The sequence below is a fragment of the Sciurus carolinensis genome, chromosome 2 (assembly GCF_902686445.1).
Source record: "Sciurus carolinensis chromosome 2, mSciCar1.2, whole genome shotgun sequence".
Taxonomy (NCBI): Eukaryota; Metazoa; Chordata; class Mammalia; order Rodentia; family Sciuridae; genus Sciurus; species Sciurus carolinensis.
Genome location: NC_062214.1, coordinates 19,471,163 through 19,491,757, shown reverse-complemented (window position 1 = coordinate 19,491,757; position 20,595 = coordinate 19,471,163). Strand labels below are relative to the sequence as shown.

The 20,595-nt window shown below is 44.0% G+C and overlaps 1 protein-coding gene across 4 annotated transcripts in view; it reads left to right on the top strand.

Annotated features, from left to right (window-relative positions):
- The window catches only part of Dhx35 (DEAH-box helicase 35), a 75,427-nt gene that overhangs the window by 49,781 nt on the left and 5,051 nt on the right, over positions 1-20,595 (top strand). For 2 of the 4 annotated variants that reach the window (XM_047541477.1, XM_047541479.1), the window contains exons 14-21: positions 2,757-2,811; positions 6,200-6,295; positions 8,603-8,697; positions 10,304-10,381; positions 11,716-11,845; positions 14,535-14,616; positions 16,527-16,598; positions 18,685-18,796. In XM_047541477.1, the coding sequence (XP_047397433.1) occupies positions 2,757-2,811; positions 6,200-6,295; positions 8,603-8,697; positions 10,304-10,381; positions 11,716-11,845; positions 14,535-14,616; positions 16,527-16,598; positions 18,685-18,796 (720 nt within the window). Of the gene's footprint in view, positions 1-2,756; positions 2,812-6,199; positions 6,296-8,602; positions 8,698-10,303; positions 10,382-11,715; positions 11,846-14,534; positions 14,617-16,526; positions 16,697-18,684; positions 18,797-20,595 lie in introns of all 4 variants that reach the window. The other 2 variants (XR_007107244.1, XM_047541478.1) reach the window with 2 other exon arrangements.

The window sequence follows — 20,595 nt, the reverse complement described above, 5'->3', positions numbered from 1 at the left end:
CTTAGTAGCTAGGATTATAGGCATGTGCCATTGAACCCAGCTCATAAGAATTTTAAAGCCATTAATCTGCCAGAATTATTCAAGAGTTTATTAAAGACAGTAACCTTTGTTTATAATATTTCTTGCTGGTATTTTTATTATTTTTATTTCACTTTTTTTTAATATGCAGACATTCTAAACATAATCAAAGTAAACCCTTTTTGTCTTTATCTTCATGATTTCTACTAGATTAGTTAGTATGTATTCATGCATGTTTTCTTCTAGAATTTTCATGTTTGAGGACTCACATGTTAACTCTTTGTTCCATCCTAACTATAGTTATATATGATGTGACAAGTCTGGATTTTTGGATAATAAAGTCCCTGATGTCATACATCATGGTAAACTAGGTGAATAAAGAATAGGATGTACAAATACCAACCCCTCAAAAAGAATTGAGAAAAAAAAAGCAAATAAAAATTAAAAACAAAAACAAAAACAAATCCCAGTCCCTCAAAGAACATATTTATGTGCTCACCATAAGCATAGAATAAATGTTCCTTTGACTATTGCTGTATAGGATAAGATGCTATAAAAAGAAAAGATGAACAGGGTATGCAAATATAAAATGATGAAAAGTCCCACATCTAAGATTAAAGGAAAACATAATGGCAGAAATTACTTATCAGTGTCTTAAAAAAATACCAAAAGTTTTCACATATGCCTTCATTTGGAATTAATCAGATTTCCAGTAAAGGAAAAACTAAAGGGGAGGAAGCAGCACAAATTACAAAGTGACAGAAAGACCTGTCCTCCAGGGTAGATGTAGCTATAAAGTCTGACTTTACACTAATTAAATGTTCAACTATTAAGAAAAACAATGAAATCCAGAGCTGATGCAGTTTGGAAAAGTAAATGCCTCCTGTGTTGCTGGTGGTTTTGTACACTGTTTTGGTTCTTGGAAGATACTTCCTGCCAATATTTTATGAACTATTGAAATGCCTTCCTTTTTTTCCTCATGGAAATTTCTCCTGAGAAAATAATTTGAAAGAAGGAAAAAAAAACTTACATGGATGATAATGTTCATATATCAAAATTTAAAATGATAGATAATGAAATCATCACAAAACTTTTAGATGATTGAAACATGAAAAAACCACAAATTTATTTTTATATATTCCTTTCTGACTCTATTCTCCTGAAATTGTGTTTTTTAATAGTTGAAATCACAGGGTGCATATAATTATGTATATTTAGGAATGTTATTTACAAAAGTGAAAAACTGGAAGCACTTATTTGCCCCGTGATAAGAAAACCAGCTTCTTTATGGAGTGTGACCAAAATGGTATATTATTCAGTATCCCAGGTAGTTAGTGGGGTATTTCAGTGGGCACACGAAGCAATGAAAACAGGAAAACATGTGAGAAAAACAAACGAACTGTGCATACACAGTAATTCCAAATATGTTAAAACTCTGGTTGCTGTGATCCCAAATCAGAGGAGGCCCTCCAGGAGTCCAGTGAATGTGCATTTAGGGGGGAATGCTATTGAAATGATTTCTATGGGGCCTGGGGAGTCAGTTTTTTCAGTCGATGGTAAGTGACTGGCAATAGGGTCAGAATTGAAAAGGTCAAAGAGAACCTCGTTCATGTAATTGTTCAGAGCCTAGGCCAGAGCTTTGCTCTTCGTATGATAACATCAGTATTAACGATCCCCAGAAGGTTTAAGCTCCTGTACTTATGAACTGTCCATTTTGCCTCTTTGAAAAGAAAGATGTCACAGGACTGAGGAGAGGCCGGTGGGCCAGGTACATGATTTGCTCCCAGTGGCCTGTGGAGGACCCTCTGTGTGGTGCATCAGGTTCGGTCCCCACCTTTGTGGTTTGTGCACCTGAGCTTACAATCGCCACAACTTTTAGAAGTTTGACTTGGGCAAACAAAGTGGATGAGGTAGAATGAAAAACGTGAAACCTGAACTTGGCTTCTGACTTTGCCACCAGCTGCCTGTGTGACCTTGTACAAATGTCTTTCACTTATTGTTACTCAACTTTCCTCATCTTTAAAATTGACCTTAAAAAATGTAATGTTCAGAATATGTTTGTTATCTGAATGCAAAAAGCCATGCAGTTTGAAAAGTACTATGTTTTTATTACCTGGCTTATTAGAAACCACATAATTTGGAGGGAAGAAAATAATGATGCCTGACACTTCATAGGTGCTCAGTAAAGATTTGCAGAGGAAGGAAGGAGGTTAGGATTCAGAGAATCAGGCTGGTGGTCACACCGTCAGCTTTGCTTAACTTTAGGTCATCTGACATTCCATTACTATCAGAAATTCAGATTCAACATATGTTTTTAACCCTCCGTAGGCTTTACCTCTGAGTGATGCAAAGATAAATCATCTGTGAGCACTGCTGTATCCTGGCGCTCCCAGGAGAAAGTTAAGACTGTGAAGTAAACAATAGAAATGTATGAGGAGAGTTTAGGGAAAATGAAGAGGTAGTTTAATTTAGGGACCATCACCTCTGGTGGAGGGGAGGCTGAGGGAAGACTGTCCTGGGAATTGTTTAATCAAGCTGAGCCTTTAAGGCCAAGTAGTACTGAGGATGCCAAGAAGGCCGGAAGGACATTCAAGGGGCGCCAATAGCAGGAACGGAAGCACGGAGACTGGGAGGAATGGACGTACTAGAAGGAGAGTGGATTTGCATAGGAAGTGCTCACATCTTTATGTTCCTTGCCCAGAGAAATTAATTCAGGAGGACTTTTATGTGTTTTACAGCCCCCTCCAGCACAGTCGATGGTTCAAGCTTTGGAGTTACTCTATGCTCTGGGAGGTAGGCCTCTTTCTCTCTTACATGTGTTCCCCTGTGATGGTAGTTTGCCGGATTCACTTTGGCACTCCTAGTATCTTCAGGAATGGGATGGATCCTCTCCACGTGTGTCCTTTTCTTCATGACATTCTATGGAAGTAGAAGTTGGGATCATAATTAGACCAATAGTATGTGAAGGCCAATTATGACAATTTATAAAGCATTCCAGCACATCAACACTAGGTAACTGTCACAGGGCACACATGTCCTCAGAGACATCGAGGTCAGCGATTCTCCACCAGAGTGCACATGGTACCTGCCCCTACCACATCCCGAAAGCTGTGACTCAGTGTTCCTCCCCCATCTCCCTGTACTCAATTCCTGGAGTTTCCTGGGGGGAACTGGGGAGATTACCAGTCAGGGGAATTGTTTGGGAAGGAAACAGCGTATTATGGAGGAACCTTTATTTACTTGTTTGAGAATGTCGTTTTGTACCTGAAGATAGAGAAAATCATAACCTGAACTCACTTCCTCAGGAAGTACTGACTCTCTGAATGATGTCCCAAGCAGCTGCCTCCCAGTTTGATATTGTTTTAGTGTTTTTTTTTTTCCCCCCAAGATGTATTTTCATATTTCTTTTTAAATTGACTTTGTTGAGGTATGATTCACATACCACATATTCAGTCATTTACAGTGTATGGTTCAGTGGCTTTTGGTATATTCACAGAGTTGTGCATTCTTCATCACAGGCTAATTTAGAACATTTTCATCACTCAGAAAAGAAACCCTGTACCCATGAGCACTTACTCTCCATTCCCACTACCCCCCTGTCCCAGGCAACTACTAATTTGGTTTTATGTCTCTTGATTTGCATATTCTGGGCATTTTATATCAGTGGAATCATATGAGGGGTCTTTTGTGGTTGGCTTCTTTCGTTTAGTATGTTTCCAAGGTTCATCACGTTGTGTATATCAATCCTTCTTTACATTTTATTGCCGAATAGTATTCCATTGTTTGGATAAACCACGTAAAATTTTTATCCATTCATTAGCTGATAGGCCTTGGTGTTGTTTCCACTTACTGGCTAGTATGAATAATGCTGCTGTGCACATTAGCACACAGATTTTTGGTGGGCATCTCCCTGGCCACCGTGAGTCCAGTTTCTCCTCACTGTTGCCAGTGCTTGCTAGCCTTTGTCTTTTGTACACTGCCTTCCTAATGGGTGTGAAATGGTATCTCGTGGTTTGCATTTCCCTGATGACTCATGATATTGAGCACTTTTTCCTTTGCTTATTTGCCATTTGTATACAGTGTGTCTCATCCCTTAGGCATCCCTGGGGCCTTGATTCCAGGACCCCCTCTGATGCCAGAATCTGTGGATGCTCAAGTCTCATGTGAAGTGATGTAGGATTTGCGCATAACCTGCTCACACCCTCCCGTGACGTTACATCCTCTGTAGGTCACTCATGGTGCCTAATAATGTGAATGCTAAGCAGTACTGTTCTATAGTATTTTTTAGGGATTAATGGCTCTATATATGATTTGTACAGATGTAGTGTTTTTCCTTGAATATTTATGAACCATATTTGATTGAATCCAAGGATGTGGAACTCACAGATACGGAGGGCTAACTGTATTTTTTTCTTTTTTTTTCTTTTTAAGAAAGGCCTGTTTAACTGTGCTCATTTTTGCTTGTGTTATTGTCTTCTTATTACTGAGTTGGAGTAGTTCTTTATGTATTCTGGGCGCAAATATCTTATAAGATATGTGATTTGTGAATCCTTTCCCCACTTCTGTGCCTTGGCTTTTCATTTGCTTGATGGTACCCTTTTGTACTTCAGAGGTGTTAGGTTTGTGTGTAGGTCAGTTTATCTATTTTTTTCTTTTTTGGTGCTGGGGATCGAACCCAGGGCCTTGTGCTTACAAGGCAGGCACTCTACCGACTGAGCTATCTCCCCAGCCCCTCTATTTTTTTCTTTTGTCACTTGTTCTTTTGGTGTCATGTCTAGGAAAACATTGCCTTAGGGCTGGAGATACAGCTTAGTGGTAGTACATGTGCTCGGCTTGTGTGAGGCCCTGGCTTAATTCTCAGCAACAAGAGACAAAAAGAAAACATGACTGAAACCCTGGTCATTAGAAGTTGCTCTTAGGTTTTCTTTAAAGAGATTTATGGTTTTAGCTCTTACATTTATGTCTGTGATCCATTTTGATTAACTTTTTTGTTTGGGGTGAGATGGGGTCCACTTTCATTCTGTATCAATGATATCTCTCTGAGGAAATAGCCAGTTACTGATTAGAAAGCTCTCCATTGATTTAAAAGTCTTGAGCTTGGCCCATAGAAGATCAGCCTAGAATGACTATGTTGGAATGGGTTCCATCCCCTGTTCCCAGCTTGGAGTAGGAACTGGAGAGCAAGCTTAGCTTTAATGCAGATGTAAGACCATTAATGATATGGGTGTTTTTCATTTGGTTTGATTTTCCTCCAAACAAAACAAAAGTTAAAATGTTTCCTGCTCCAAATAAGCTGGCAAAAGTTGAGGGAAACCCCCAACTTAATTTAGTTTCACCTTTAAAGAGATGATTATATTAAAACAGAAGAGAAATGACCTTTTCTGTTTTACTCTGAGCTCTTGTAACATTTCTTTTGATCAATAGTCTACATCTTGGGGTCTTGGGAGTCGATACTTGGATATTGGCAAGTGTTAGAGAGGCAAGGAGAAGAGGCGAGGAATTAAAAGGATGCGCCCAGATCAGTAAACTGCCCAGGGCAGTTGGATAACAGGCCTGGCACTGGCACCAGAGGGGCCCGGCCTACGGCTTAGATCCAGAGTTGCTGGCCTTTAACGCCTGCTCTCCTGGCATGAGAGGAGCAGAGAGCACAGGATGCCATCCTGGCACATGTGTGGCGTGTCGAGTCCTGGATGGGGAAGACAACTCGGAAGGCGACTGAGGAGAGCAGTGAAGGAGCTGGTGGGGAGCCGGGAGAGCAGGGGCACGGGAACTGGCAGGAGGCAAAGGCTGCTGGCGAGGGAGGGAGGGGCCTTCATGTATCTGGTACTGCCTGGCTGCTGGCCTGGTGAAGGACCGACTGTGGAGCAGCGGGAATGGAGGGAGGCTGCTGTGGACTGAGGAGCGAGTGAGAGCACGAGGAGGTCACTCGGCCATTTTCTTTAAAAGTCCTTGCACAGAAGTCATTAGAAGCGGGAGTTTTTAAAAATTAGGAATTTAGGAACTCCGTGGAGATCTTGTCTTCTTTTGATATAACAGCATTCTGTGTCACATTGAGTTTGGTAGTGCATGAGTCATCTTTTGGATACCATTTTTAGCATACATCATCTTTTATTCTCTCAACAACTATACATCTTCCAACACAAGGGTACGTGCTTTCTGATATCTTTTGTTCTTTTGGCAGGTCTGGACAAAGACTGTCGCCTAACTGAACCGCTTGGCATGAGAATAGCCGAGTTTCCTTTGAATCCCATGTTTGCCAAAATGCTGCTTGAATCAGGTGGGTAGAGCCTGACAACTTGTGTCGATTTTATTTTGATTTTCTGAGGAGTTGTTTTCCTAAATTCTCTGCACCCCACGGAAGAGTGCCCAATTGGTGGTTAAACATCCACAACAAGGAACGTACAATTTGCCATATTCACCATTTTTAGGTGCGTAGTTCTGGGACGCTGGGTACTTTCACATTAGTATGCAGCCGTCAGCACCAGCTATCTCTGGACCTTCTTCTGTCCTCCCCTCTGAATCTCTACCCATTAACACTAAAGCCTGTTCTGCTTTCTGTTTCTGAGAGTTCAACTCCGCTAGGGACCTCATACAAATAGAACCACGTACAAATAGAACCTGTTGTGTCTAGCGTATTTCATTTCACATTGTGTCTTTAAGGATCATCTGTGTCACAGCATGTATCAAGATCTTCTCTATACGTAAACACCACGTTTTGTGCCTCCTTTTATCTGTCGGTGAGCATGTAGGTCTCTACTTTTGGATGTGGCGGACGATGCCATAGTGACAAGGGATGTACAAGTGTCTCTTTGAATCTCTGCTTCTCTTCTTCTGGGTAGATATCCAAATGTGGAATTATCAGGTCATATGATCATTCTTTGTTCAATTTCTTTAAAGTATTTTTGTTTTAGTTAACAGATAGTAATTGTATATATTCATGGGGTACAGTGTGGCATTTTGATCTGTGTATATATTGAAGAAAGATTTGGTCAAGCTTATGAGCATATCATATAACCTTACCAAGTTATCACTTTTCTGTGGTGGCAGTGTTAAAAATCTACCATTTTAGTGATTTCAAACCATACATTACATTATGATTAACTGTGGTCACCCTACAGTGATCACTGGTCACCCTGGTCACCCTGTAGATCACCAAAACTTCCTCTTCCCTGAAACGTTGTGCCCTTTGATCAACATCTCCCTTTTGCCCACCCCTCTTTCTCCCCAGCCTCTCTTTCTGCTGTTGTCTCTGAGCTTGACTCTTATAGATTCCACACATAAGTAAAATCCTGTAGTATTTGTCATCCTGTGCCTGGCTTATTTCACTCCATTTCCATCCGTGTTGTTGCAAATGACAGGATTTCCTTCCTTTTTAGAGGCTGTATGCTCTTCCATTGTGTACATACCCCCGTTTCTTTATCCACTCACCCACTGATGGACGTTTAGGTTGCTTCCATATTTTGGCTGATGTGAATGTTGTGTCACGGATGTGGGAGTGAAGATTTCTCTTCCACATGCCAGGTTCAGTTCTTTGGGGTATATACCCAGATGTGGGATTGCTGGATCACCTGGCAGTTCTAGTTTCTTTAGGGACTTCCTTCTGTTCTCCAGGATGGCTGCACTAACATTAAGTTTCTGAGGCATTGTCTTACCGTGTGTCACAGTGGCTGCGCCATTTTGCCTTCCTAACAGCAGCACCCCAGGCTTCCCAGTTTCTCTGCTCCCTTCAGTTTTCGTGAGGACGTAAGTTCTAGGGTGAAGTCTGTAACCTGGAGGTCTGTTTAAGTAGAGATGAGACTCGTCCAGAGTTTGGCTCGTCCTCCCGGCCAGGAGAGGTACTCTGAGGCTCTCTTGTTTCATCTGCCTTTTGTGCCAGCTGCAGTTTGTGAAGGTGTATTTCACTTCACACCCACCTGGGGAGAGCTGGCTGTGGCTCTTTGGAGCGAGTTGCCGCTGGCAGCCTTACACAGAAGCAGCCTCTAAGCGTGGCGCTGGGAGAAGGCATGGCGCGCCAGGCGGGAGCTGTGGGCAGGTGGGGCGGGCAGGGCGGTTTGCTCTGTGTAATGCCCTGGAGGGTCGGTGGCTGCAGAGTCGGTTCCCGGAGCCACAGCATAGCCCACAGAGTGCCGTCCTGGTCTGGTTTTGCTGGGCTTTCCAGGCAAGATGAGCCCCTGGAGCACTTCTGAGAGGCCCCCAGGGTACAGAGGGCCTGAGAGCAGAGAAGCAGCAAGGGGGCTGCAGCCCACACCCGCCCACCTTTCCTCCCAGCTGCTGCCTGGCTTCCAGATGTCCTTGGGAGAGACTAAGGGTGGCTGCGGAGCTGCCCTGCCTCTCACGAGGGGCCAGTCTGGACCCCCTTGACTGATGGCAAGAGCCTCAGTGTTAAGGCTGCAGGCTTTCCCAGCTTCCCTCGAGGCTGGGCCCCCTCCACCTGGCAGAGTGAGGTATTTGTTTAAGTTTATACCTAGAAAATTAAACCATATAAAATATTACCTCAGATTACAATATGGTGCATTGAAAAATGTGTTTTATTCCTCGTGGACACGTTAGACGTTGGCAATCAAACATGCTTTTTGTCTCACAGGAAATTTTGGCTGTTCTCAGGAAATTCTAAGCATTGCAGCCATGATGCAGATCCAGAATGTCTTTGTGACCCCCTCAAACCAGAAGTCTCAGGCAGTAAGTCCTCTTCCCCGCACTGTTCGCCTGATTCTCTTTCACTATGGGCGTTGTTATGACTCTCAGAAGCTGCTGAAGACAGAGCTGTGCAGATGGTGCTGCCTCACATTTTGAGGGTTTACTGTGTGCCTGACATTGTGCTTAAGCATTTTATGTGCACAGTTTCATTTCATTTTCACCATAAACCTCAGTGGTAGATATTATTATCATCTTTTAAGTTGGAGGCCCAGAAAGGTTAGGTAGCTCATTCCTGGTTGCACAGCTGGAATTGGCAGAGGGGCTGTCATGGTCTACAGCCCCAGACCTTCACCATTGCACTGCCGACTTCTACTTTCCCATCCGAGAAATTGTCACTCAGGCTGTCTGGCAGAATCCTTGGTAGGCACATTAATGACATGTCAGGTGCCTGTGCTGAGTGGGCGCTGCACTGTGTCAGGGTGGTATTGCAGGGGGGCATGTTAAGCTAAAGTTGAGCAGCCAAGACCCTGGCTAAGGCGCAGGCAGTAGTGCCGAGCCAGTGAGCATGGGAGAGTACTGAACTGAGCATGCGGGCCAAGGGGAGGTGTCCCCTGGAGGGGGCACAGGTGCGCTCGGAGTCTGCTCCCTGGAGAAAGCAGCCACGTTGGGCAGGGCGGAGGGAGAGTCTGGTTGCAGAAGGGAGGACACCTGTCTCAGGATTGTGGGACCCTCCCTGACAGTGGTTTGTCTGTACACTACTGTCCTCTTCCTGCCTCTGTGCCCAGACGGTCATGTCCTTTTTCTGAGGTTGTTTGTCCTTTTGAGACAGCCCTGCCTCAGGGTGGGTTTTAAAAAGGAGAAAACTGAAGTCCTAACCCCTTAGTCTAGCGTGGCAGTCTGGTGCCACCTCTTGCCATCAGAGACGGTGTGTTTTGCTCACTTGCTTCGTTTGCCGTCTCTGACCACTGTTTTATTCACTGTTGTATCCCAGACGCCTATAGAGCAGGGCCGGGCCTGCAGAAGGTGCTTGATGGAAATCTTACTGAATGAGGGGAGGAGTGGGGGGTGAGGGAGGAAGGTGATTGATCATGTGACATTTGGTTCACGGATAAAATTCTGGAGTTAAGAAATGTACCAGTGAACTTGCTTATATGTCTCCTGTGCTGCTTCCTCACCCCGGGGGACGACGGCACTGTCCAGGGTCTTACGCAAGGAAGAAGTCAAGGCTGGGGTCTGAAGGACTGTGCATCAGTGGTGGCCTAGGAATATGGAGTGTCCGCCACGTGCCCGCCAGGCAGCCAGCCCCTGCCTCCTGGAGCTGGGAGGAGTGTTTCTGAAAGGAGAGTCCCGTGGGACCAAGGGGGAGCGACAGGAGCACTAACTCGGATCAGCTCCTATCCCAGCACTTTAGAGAAGATTGTCTTACTCCACAGCAGCCTTGATAGAAGGGCTTCGCTCTCTGATTTCACAGGGAAGGAGACCGAGGCAGGAAGGTGCCTAACCCAGCCGAGGGCTTTCGGGGGTGCAGAGCTGGGATGGTGCGAACCAGGCCGTTCTGCGTCTGCAGCCGCATGCTGTTTGTCGTGCAGTCACCCTGGTAGGGAGACTCGCAGGAGTCAGCCTCTCAACGGAGCTTTGTTCTTTCCAGATTCGGGTACACCGAAAATTTGCTGTGGAAGAGGGCGATCACCTCACCATGCTGAATGTGTATGAAGCATTCATCAAAGTAAGCCGACCTCCGCCAGCGGGACCCTCCGCACAGCCACCACTCAGGGGACCCAGAGGAGGGATCCCAGTGTTAGCGCAGAGGAGTGACCAAGTGTCCCTCTATTTTCCTATGAGATTTTTTGCCAGTGGGTTGGTTGTCCTGCCTGAGTTTCCAGAATGGTACTGGTGGGAAGAACTCAGGATGGCTTGGTGCGCTTCCTTACCCCAAGAGCGCTGTGCCCTAGAGCAGGTTCACGACCCTCTCCTGCCCTGCCTCATGTCTGTCAGAAGGCAGCCTTTGAACAGGAAGTTCTGGTAGATCTTCTGCCAGGTGAGCGAGGCTGGGGACCCCCAGGGTCTTGGGTTTACTCTTCTTAGCCGTCAAGAACCCTCTCTATAAAGGGCTGTGCACATCCACACGTCTCACCTATGTTGGCAATGGGCATTGTTGGTTTTTATTTTCAGTGTTCTATAAAACCAAGAGTAAATGATACAGCTTAAAGTTCTCACTAAGAATTGTTCAAAGAGTGATCTAAAACTGAAGAAAATGATGAAAAACTTCATATAAAGGAAAGAGAATGATATTTCACACTTTTCATTATTTGTTTCTTAAATACTTTTTTGGAAGAGGAGAAATAACCAAATTTTTATTTTACCAGAGATTTAAGGATGATCATTCAGTTGGTGAATGATTTTCGGGGGAAAAAAACCTCTATTGAGACTTAAAAATTAAATCGGCTAAAATTCATTTGTAAAGCACAGTGCACCATCTTCAATTTGAAGCTTTTCTGGCAGGAGCATATGGTATAGGTCTGGATGGCATTATTCTTCAGTTGCTTTTTGGAAAATCCTCTATGAATAATTTTTTTTTTTTTTTTTTTTATTTAAAACACTCTTCTGCCTGCCTTAGAATATAGTTTTAGAGGAACATTCCCACAGCAAAGTTTAATCTGAGGCATGATCACACTTAAGAATGTAGAAGATAATTAAGTACAATGATGGAAAATTCATACTTTAGAGACAAATAATAATAGTGTGCAGATTATTTCTGTGTTGATAAGTGTCGTATCACTTGCCTATAGTTGAATAAAGTGATAAAGAAAAGTTGCCTTGCAGAGAGCCACAGGAAGCTGTTCTTTCTGATAGTTGGAGTCTCACACAGCCGCAGGCAACTCGGCTTGTCCCTCAGCTCTCGTTTGCTCTGTAGTGTGGAGAGTGAGGTCACAGGGCAGTCGAAGATCTCGTCTCATTGACCGAGCAAATGGCGGAAGAGACGGTGGTCACCTTCACAGGGTGCTGGGTCTCGGACATTCCTGTGCCCCCTGACACGCCCCTGTCTGGCTTGTTCTGTAGCACAATAAGAACTCCCAGTGGTGTCAGGAGCATTTCCTGAATTACAAGGGTCTCGTCAGAGCTGCCACCGTGAGAGAACAGTTGAAAAAGCTTCTTGTCAAGTTTCAGGTGCCCAAGAAGTCCAGCGAAGGTGAGAATAGGCTGCCCCAGGCATTGGCCGCCCCGGGGACTTGCCTTCCTTTACTCTGATCTTGGATTCTTAAATTCCTCCTGCTGGGCTGTGGGAGGCAGCACTGGGCTCAGACCCTACACTGGTTTCGCATTTTTTATAAAATTACCTGCATCAATGAAAAGCTCAGTGTTAAGTTGCTTATCTTCCCCAAGGAGGTCCATTTTTATTTCTGAGGGCCGTTCTCACAAAAACAAATTTATAGCTTATGACAATGTATTAACAAGCTGAGTGCAGTAGCATGCATCTGTAATCCCAGCAACTTGGGAGGCCCAGGCAGGAGGACTGCAAGTTTGAGGCCAGTCTCAGCAACTTAGTGAGGCCCTATCTCAAAATAAAATATAAAGAGGACTTGGAATGTGGCTCAGTGGTGAGGTGTCCCTAGGTTCAATCCCTAGTAACCACCCCCCCGAAATCATTAGCATTCACATCATTGTACATCATATAATTAATATAATCATGATTATTTTAAGAATGAATACTTCTTTTGTGTGTGTGGTACGTTGAATTGAACCCCAGGGCACCGTACCACTCAGCTGCATCCCCAACCCTTTTTAGGTTATTTTGCTACAAGATCTTGCTAAGTTGCCCAGACTGGCCTCAAACTTGCCATCTTCCGCCTCAGCCTCCCCATCCCCAGGAGCTGGGATTATAGAAGTATGCCACTGTGCCTGACCAAGAAAGACTGCTTTCAAGGGGATGAAATGTGTGGTTTTTACATAAAAATTGCATTTTATCTTCAGATGCAAGCATTATTCAAGCCAGTGCCGTGTGGTTAGCCTAGGAAGTCACTGAAGGTAAGGCAGAAGGTAGTACTGTATAGGACAGTCCCTGACCTCTCGCAGTGACCGTGAGGACTGTTAATCAAGGAGCGCAGGGTACACCGTGCAGGGGCTCCACGGTTACTCTCTCACCTCGCTCCCACTGTGTGAGATGTGGGTGACTGTGTCCTTGCTTTATAGGAGTCAGAAAGTCCTGGGAGATGTTAAAGGAAGTTCAGGGCAACACAGTTGGTAAGTGCAGAGCCTAGTCTGTTCAGCTCAGGGCCTACACTTTTGAGGGAGCGTCGTTCAGCAGTCGTCTTGGGTGCTATGGGCCGATTCTCAGCTGCGTTCTCACCCCACTAGTACTGTGAACCTTGCTCGATACCTCTAATGGGCTGGTCACTATTCTGAGTGTTTCATATATTAATTCATTCAGGGCTCACAACAACCCTGTGCAATATGTACTGCTATTATCCTCATTTTATAGAGGAATGAGGCTAAGAGGCAAAAAGTAACTTGCTAAAGGTCACCCAGTGAGCATATATGGTCACGCTGATGTCATTGATAGAAACAGGAGTTTTGCAAGGGGTGGCTTCCTGGAGAGAAGTGATCAGTCTCCTGTTACCAGGCAGGTCAGTGCTGGCCTCGTTTCTGCATCTGTGTAACTTACCCTCCGCCCAGGAGAGAAGTTATATTAAATTTAAGTTCTTTTCACAAGAGGAATTAAAGGACGAGTAATAAGATTTTGTGATGAAGAGCTGGGCTCTGGAAGGCCACAAGCCCCTGTAGTTTCTGAGCTATACTCCCCCCCTGCCCCCAAGAACCAGTTTGACCTTTTGGAAGTGATGTTGCCCCTGAGAAGAATGCATGGAAACAAGTGGTCATTTCTGAAGGGCACTGGGAGAGGAGGGACCGAATCTTGGATCAGATGATGGTGAGAGATGTAGATTTAAGATCAATCAGTTCTGTACTTGGGAATAGTAAAGAAGATCATGCAGACTGAATAAAGTCTATGCAAATGTAAAACATCTAGCTATTAAACAGAAAGCAAATATTAAAGATTTTTCAGCAGTCATGAGATAAAAGATTAAAAAATTGATAAATGAGCAAAGGATTAGAATATAAAATTCACAAGGCCAGGTAATGGGGCATACACTTGTAATCCCAGCAACTTGGGATCTGAGGCAGGAGGATTGCAAGTTTGAGCCAGGCTCAGAAACTTAATGACACCCTGTTTCAAAATAAAACAATAAAAGGGTTGGGATAAAATTCAGTGGTAGAGTGCCCCTGGGTACAAAGATGTATAGTTACCAAGTAAATATAAAGTAAAAGAAGGTAACTTTGTGGAGGAGGGTTGCTGGGTATCAAACCCAGACCTGTGCTTGCTAGACAAGCATTCTACCACTGAGCTACATCCCCAGACCAAAGGGTAACCCTTTTTGCGAAAACATGGTTGGTAAGAGTACATATTTCTATATTGTCGATGACTTTGTAAATAGTACCTCCTTTAGGGAATGTGTTTGCTCACAACTATGTTTCATTGAATCTAAAATACCACTATTATTTTATGTATCATTAAGAAAGAAAACTGCTACCACTGTAGTTGTGAATGCTATTCTAATCTCAGTGAGTTGAAGTGTTAAAAAAAGGGAGTGAATTTTAGAATTGAGGAACAACAGTGTATCTTAAGCCATAAAAACAACACTATCCTTTTGCCCAGTAATGTGGGATTTATCTCATGGATACCATCCAGTGCATGGAGAAGCTTATTCCTGAAGGGTGCCTGCTGTGGCAACAGGAACACCAATGGAAATGGCACAGCCCTGAGCAGGTGGGCACTGGGCAGGCCAGGGTCTCATCCGTGCTCTTTGGTGCTCTTTGTGCAGGTGATCCTGATCCGGTTCTGCGGTGCATTGTTTCTGGATTCTTTGCAAATGCAGCAAGGTTTCATTCTACTGGAGCTTATAGGTAACACCATACTTTCTGAAGTCATTTGTTAAAGAAATCCTCAGAATGATGCCCCCCTCCAAAATGCACAGAAAACTGATGTGCAGAGATAGGAGAGAAATTAATTATTTTTAATTTAAATCATGTCTCCCTCCAAAACTGAGTTGAGGTTAGTTATATAGCTTTAAGCAAATTGTCCTGACTCTCTGGAACTGGGAACCTGTCTCCACACTGTACTTCTTGTTTTAGAAGGACCATAGTTACGTGTTGGAGGCTGACACTGTCTCAGCTCCAATAAAGGAATACCAGAGAAACCATTAAAGGAGATGTTTCCTAGAGAAGTTACTTGGACCATTTAGTCCATTTTGTCTGTAGAGCACTGTAGGACTCACTGGCACTGTGTGGCCACAGCTGGTGTCTTTGGAACTCTGCAGATGTCTCCTGATAGAACAGATGCGCCTCCTGCTACAATCTGCAGGCTCTTTCTTCCAGCTCCATTTTCTAGGCATAGACAGTCACTGATTATTGACGCCTGTGTCAAATACAGTACAAACTTAAGTATAGTTTAGACTTCTTTTCTCCAGACTAAATCATTCTGGCCCTTTGAATTGATACTTTTAGTCTGTCTCTTCTGTCCCTTGGCCATTGTAGTCTCCTAGCTTCACTGTAGCCTGTCAAAGTGTGGCTCTTATCATTTCTCGTGTTTAATAAAGGAACAATGAAAAATGCTTTCTCTTCAGCTCTGTTTTGGATGCCACTTCTATATTATTTTGCCATTAGTTTTTTTTTTCCTTGAGAGAATAATGAACTCCTGTTCTCTAAGACCAGCCAAGGGATCCCTTTCCCTGAACACCAAGTGTCTGTTAAAGTGTCCAGAGTTCAGTGAGTATTTAACATTTTTGGCAGCAGTGTCTGCTCCATCCAGTGTCCTGGTAGCTGACTGTTTGAACTTTAAAGCACAGCACTTTACATTTATCTCTAGTGTGTTCTCTTGTTGCTCTGGGAAGTGTGGCCTGGCCCATCTCTGTCACGATTCTGAGCCCCTCTCACACCGAGTCCTCTGTGTCTGAGGCAGTCCCTCCAGGAGGCAGGCAGGTGCAGCCACCCCTGGAGAGGCCTGAGCTCTCCTCCACTGAATGTCCTTGACTTGTCGCTTTGATTGCCTTGCCCGCCTCTCCTGAAGAGTCTTAAGTAGCCATTTCTGCAGGCGTTCTAAAAATTATTGCAGCTGTGCCCTTAACAAAAATAGGGGCTTCATGAGAGGTTCTGAGGCTGGTCATTCCTTTGAGACCTAGTTCAGTGTTGGTCAGCTCCCCACCATTTGGTGGGACAGCCAGGGTCCCTAGGGTGCTGGTTTCTTTATGATGCCAGCAATGAGCTTAGTCCTGTACTTAAAGCACTTGCCCTGATGAAACAGATCCCTGGTGCCCTGAGAAGCACTCCATGACTGTTCTGGGCAGTGACCTCCTAGTCTGTTAATGCTCTCCTGTGATCTGGTAGTTACAGTTGTTAATTCAGTTGAATAAAACTAGTAGTCTAATACTGAGCTTTGAACATTTCTCACCTCCTGGTATATCCTTTAATTTTGTAAAATAGGAAAGTTATAGAAGAAATCATCATTTCTGCCTAAAGGAAATTGTTTAGAAAGAAAGCATGCAGAAGCAAAACAGGCAGAACATTATATTCCTGAGTGTGTTTTTGAGATGCCATGTGTTGCTTTTCTTCTCTTCCTTTTGTATGATTTATTTCTGACTCCTGGGGTGGCAGCAGGGGAGGGTCAAGAAAGGGCACAGAGAAGATGGAGAGAATTGTTTTATTCATGTGAAGTTCAATGTGTATGCATTTTTTTGTTAATATTAAAAACATCCATGGGAAAGTCTTGCTGTCAGTACTTAAAATGTGCTTCAGATGAAATCCTTGTGTCTTCCAAGGACTATCCGGGATGATCACGAGCTGCACATCCACCCTGCATCCGTCCTCTATGCAGAGAAGCCGCCTCGCTGGTGAGCCACTCCTGCTGCTGGGCCTTGGAAGCAGCGCCTAATTCTTGTTCTCTCTGGGTTTCCAGGTCCTGGCACCGGGCCTGGAACACAGGTGCTCTGTACGTGTTTGTTGACTTCGTTCTTAGGCTGGTGGTCTGTAGAATTTCTGCTCTATCTAAGGTCCCTTTGAGCAGACGGATGTGTGTCTGCTCACTCATCCTCTCAACTGAAGTTCACTATGACTCACTGCCGAGATGCCAAGCCTTGTGCCAGGCACAGCTGTGCAGAGATGACTTGGGGTCCAGCCCATAGTCCTGATGGAGACAGGCCCCAACAGATTCATGTACTGTAGAAGGGCTTTGCTAGAGGGATGTATTAGTATGGGCTCTTTAGGTGCCAGGATGAGTCACTTCATGGACAAGGTAACATTTACTTTGAACTTGGGGATAAAAGTTTTCAGACAGAAAAGGAACTTAAAGGGCATTCAGATTGAGGAAGTAGGCTGGGCACATCTGTGGCAACATCAAGGAACTTCATGTCTTAGGGGAATGGGGAATCATGGTGACTGGCCACGGCTTCCTCAGGGGTGGCCTGTGAAATGGTGTCAGTCTGCAGCACTGACCAGGAAGGAAGGGGTGAGTGCAGAAGCCAGGCGAAGACATTCAGATAAAGTTGTACTTATGTCTGCCCGATTTAAAAACTAATAGATTTGGGCTTATGCTTTGTGTCTTTTTAAATTTCATTTTTCTTTTAATTTGTTTATAGCATATTTTACAGAAATATTGATTGACAGTAGATTGGCAATTTTAAACACAACCTCTGGTCCCTTAACCAGTTGGAAAACAACTCTGGGGAAAAGGGAGGGGGGCGTGTATGGAAAGAGGGAGGGAAAGTGGCAGGAGATAAATTAGAAGGTCGAAAGGTCTGGTGTAAGGTTCTTTGTACAAGTGGTTTTCAAAGTGCAGCCTCCAGACCAGCAGCAGCCTCGCCTGGGAACTGGCTGGAAGTGCACACGTGGGCCGCGCCCAGCCCTCCTGAATCAGACCCAGGGTGGGACCCAGCACTCTGAAGGTGGTGCTTCACATCAGTGGTGAAGTTGAACTCTTTACCTAGATCAGAGAGGTAGGCTGTCCTTAACTGGCACAGACCTGGACACTTCGGAGGTGGAGAGCAGCTTGATCAGTTCTGGATTTAGAAATGTGGCCATTTGTATACCGGTCAAATTGAAGAGAGAAACCAAATCTCAGTTCGGAATCTTCTTTAAGGATTTGCTGACTTTGGGTTGTTTAAATTTGGGAGTTGCTTAAAAGAAAAATATTTTTCTTTTTCCTGTTTCATTTCTAAGGAACCCTATGGGGTAAACAAAGGGTGTTGGAAATAGAGCCAGCCTGGAGCAGACCTGTGCCATTCAGTGCCCCTCCCCCATGACCTCTGTAGAGGATTCCCTCCTTCCTTTTCCACTGAGACTCATATACTGGTTCTGACGGGTAGCAGAGTGTGGCTGGTTCTGAGGAATGCCCTGAATCAACACTTCAGATAGCTCAGAAACTAGTATCTATTAATATGTGCTCCTGCAGTCGGGGATTTGAAATTATGTTCTTGGTTCAGATGAGTCTTTTTTGTCCCGACCCTTAGTAAATTAGTAAATAATTACATATCACTTATGTACAATGAAAGATGAATTTTGACAAATGAAATCCACATTCTAAATAAGACATGAAATATTTTCATCACTCTGGAAAGTTCATTGTGTCTCTACAGTTATTTCCCAGTCTTTTCATAATCAGGCAAGCCTTTGCCTTTGTTTCTACATTGTCTAATTATGTCCTTGAGTACTGTTCAGAGTTGTATAAACGTACACAAAGGATCCAGAAAGGTCCTTTGCAGATAACTGAGATGCCCTAGGAATCATGTAGGACTCAGGAGTCTTATCTGTGAAATGTGCACATATGCTTAGGGAGCAGTATATATGCAGGCGTTCAGTGCTTTGTACACAGAGCACAGAGTGTACACCTGTGACCGGTTAAGGGAAGGGACCCAGCATCTCTCACTGTGTTCCTGACCATCCTGAGACGTGGGAAGATGCTTCATGTCTTTCTTGTTTCAGGGTCATCTACAATGAAGTTATCCAGACCTCCAAGTATTACATGAGAGACGTGACTGCCATAGAATCTTCGTGGCTGTTGGAGCTGGCTCCACACTTTTATCAGCAAGGAACGGTAGGCATGAACAGACCTTGTCCCCCAAACCACCAGTAGAAGCTGCTTTGTAGTGTTGAATACATTTCTTCTTCAGTTTAGTGCCCCACATCCCCCCTGCCTCCCACCCATAGTGCATAGGGTGACAAGGCACCCTGTTCCCCACAGCAGGATAAGAGCATGGGTGAAAGCATGTCAGTCATTTGCTTCATAAGGAAGTACAATTAGAAATGAGTCCCTCCAGGCTTAAAAGGGAAAAACCCAAACCAAAACAAATAACATCTCCAGCTCTTCTTTTCTCCCTTTGCTCCTAGAGAAGTCATCTCACACTTGAGGACCCACACTGGGGTAGCATAGATATTCTCTAGGAAGAATTGCCTCGTGGAGACCGAACAGGTGTGCAGGCTTAAACCCAGGGTAGTTTAAACCATTTGGTGGGTGAAACCTAGCCCGAATACAGTCCTCTGTGTTCACTCTGCTGCTGTGGTGGGCCCACGTACAGGATGAGCCGGGTAGTGAACACTGAGGAGCAGATTTATAATTTTGGTTTTTTTTCTTCACTTTTGCCCAAAATGGTCCATTCATTGCCCTAAAAAAATAAAAAGGCCATACATTCTTCTAATAAGATTTTTTAGTTGAGGGATGGTTGTTAATATTTAGAAGACTGACAGGTCAATCAGACTTCACAAACTTTCTGGCTAACTATGGCTCAGACTCTGTTTTGTCTGCATTGTTTTTTAAATTCCAGTGTTTAGTTATTAATGCAGTTGTCAATATGGCTAGATTTAAGCTACCACCTTGCTGGATTTTTTTTGTCCTCCTTAATCTTAGTTCTTTTTTCTTTCTGTGTGCTTTCACAGGCAGATGCCCTATTCTGCAAATTCTCGCTGTTTTAAGGGTGTTTTAATATTCTATTTTATCTCTTCAGGAAGCATTTTATACCTCTCGGTTCATTTTTTTTGTGGTTGCTCTAGAAATAAGCATCCTTAACTCATCACAATTGACCTTAAATTAGTATTGACACTACTTGGTTTATGATATAAGAAACCTGTAACAATGTATTTCATTTTCTCCATCTCATTCTTGGTGCTGTTGTCGTCTTATATTTTATTTCTTCAAATATTTAGACCCCACAATACATTGTTATTATCTTTGTTTTAAACAATTGGTTGTCTTCTAAGAGATTAGGAAACGGGACCAGGGTGTTGCGTATGCCCACGCACCTGTCATCTCTGTCAGTCTGCACCTTCGCTAGACCCCCTTCCTGTCTGGCATCTTCTGCTGTAGCCTGAGGAACTAACTCCCTTTCATCTATCTTTTAGTACATGTCTCTGGTGGAATACTCTCTCAGCATTCATTTATTTGAAAATGTCTTCACTTCATCTTCATTTTTAAAAGATATTTTTTGCTCTTAAGAATTCTAGATTGGAAGAGTTTTTGTTTGCTTGTTTCATTTTAGCACTTTAAAGTTTATTCCTTGCCATCTGGTTCGCAGTGTCTGCGGAGCCAGTAGTCATTTTCATGGTTGCTCTCTGTGTGTAACAAGTCTCTCCCCACCTCCCCCTTTCCTGTGCCTGCTTTTAGGTTTTGTTTTTTCTTTATCTTTGATTTTTGGCAGCTTGACCTGGGAGATGTTTTGCTTTGTGTTTATCCCACCCGGGAGTTCATCGAGTGTACTGGATCTTGGAGCTGATTTTCTTAAATCATATTTGGGAAATTGGGGACAGTTACTCCTTAAAATATTTTTTTCTGCCTCAGTGTCTCCTCCTTCTCCTGGAGCACCAGTCACATGTGCTAGAGCTCTTGATATGGTCTCACAC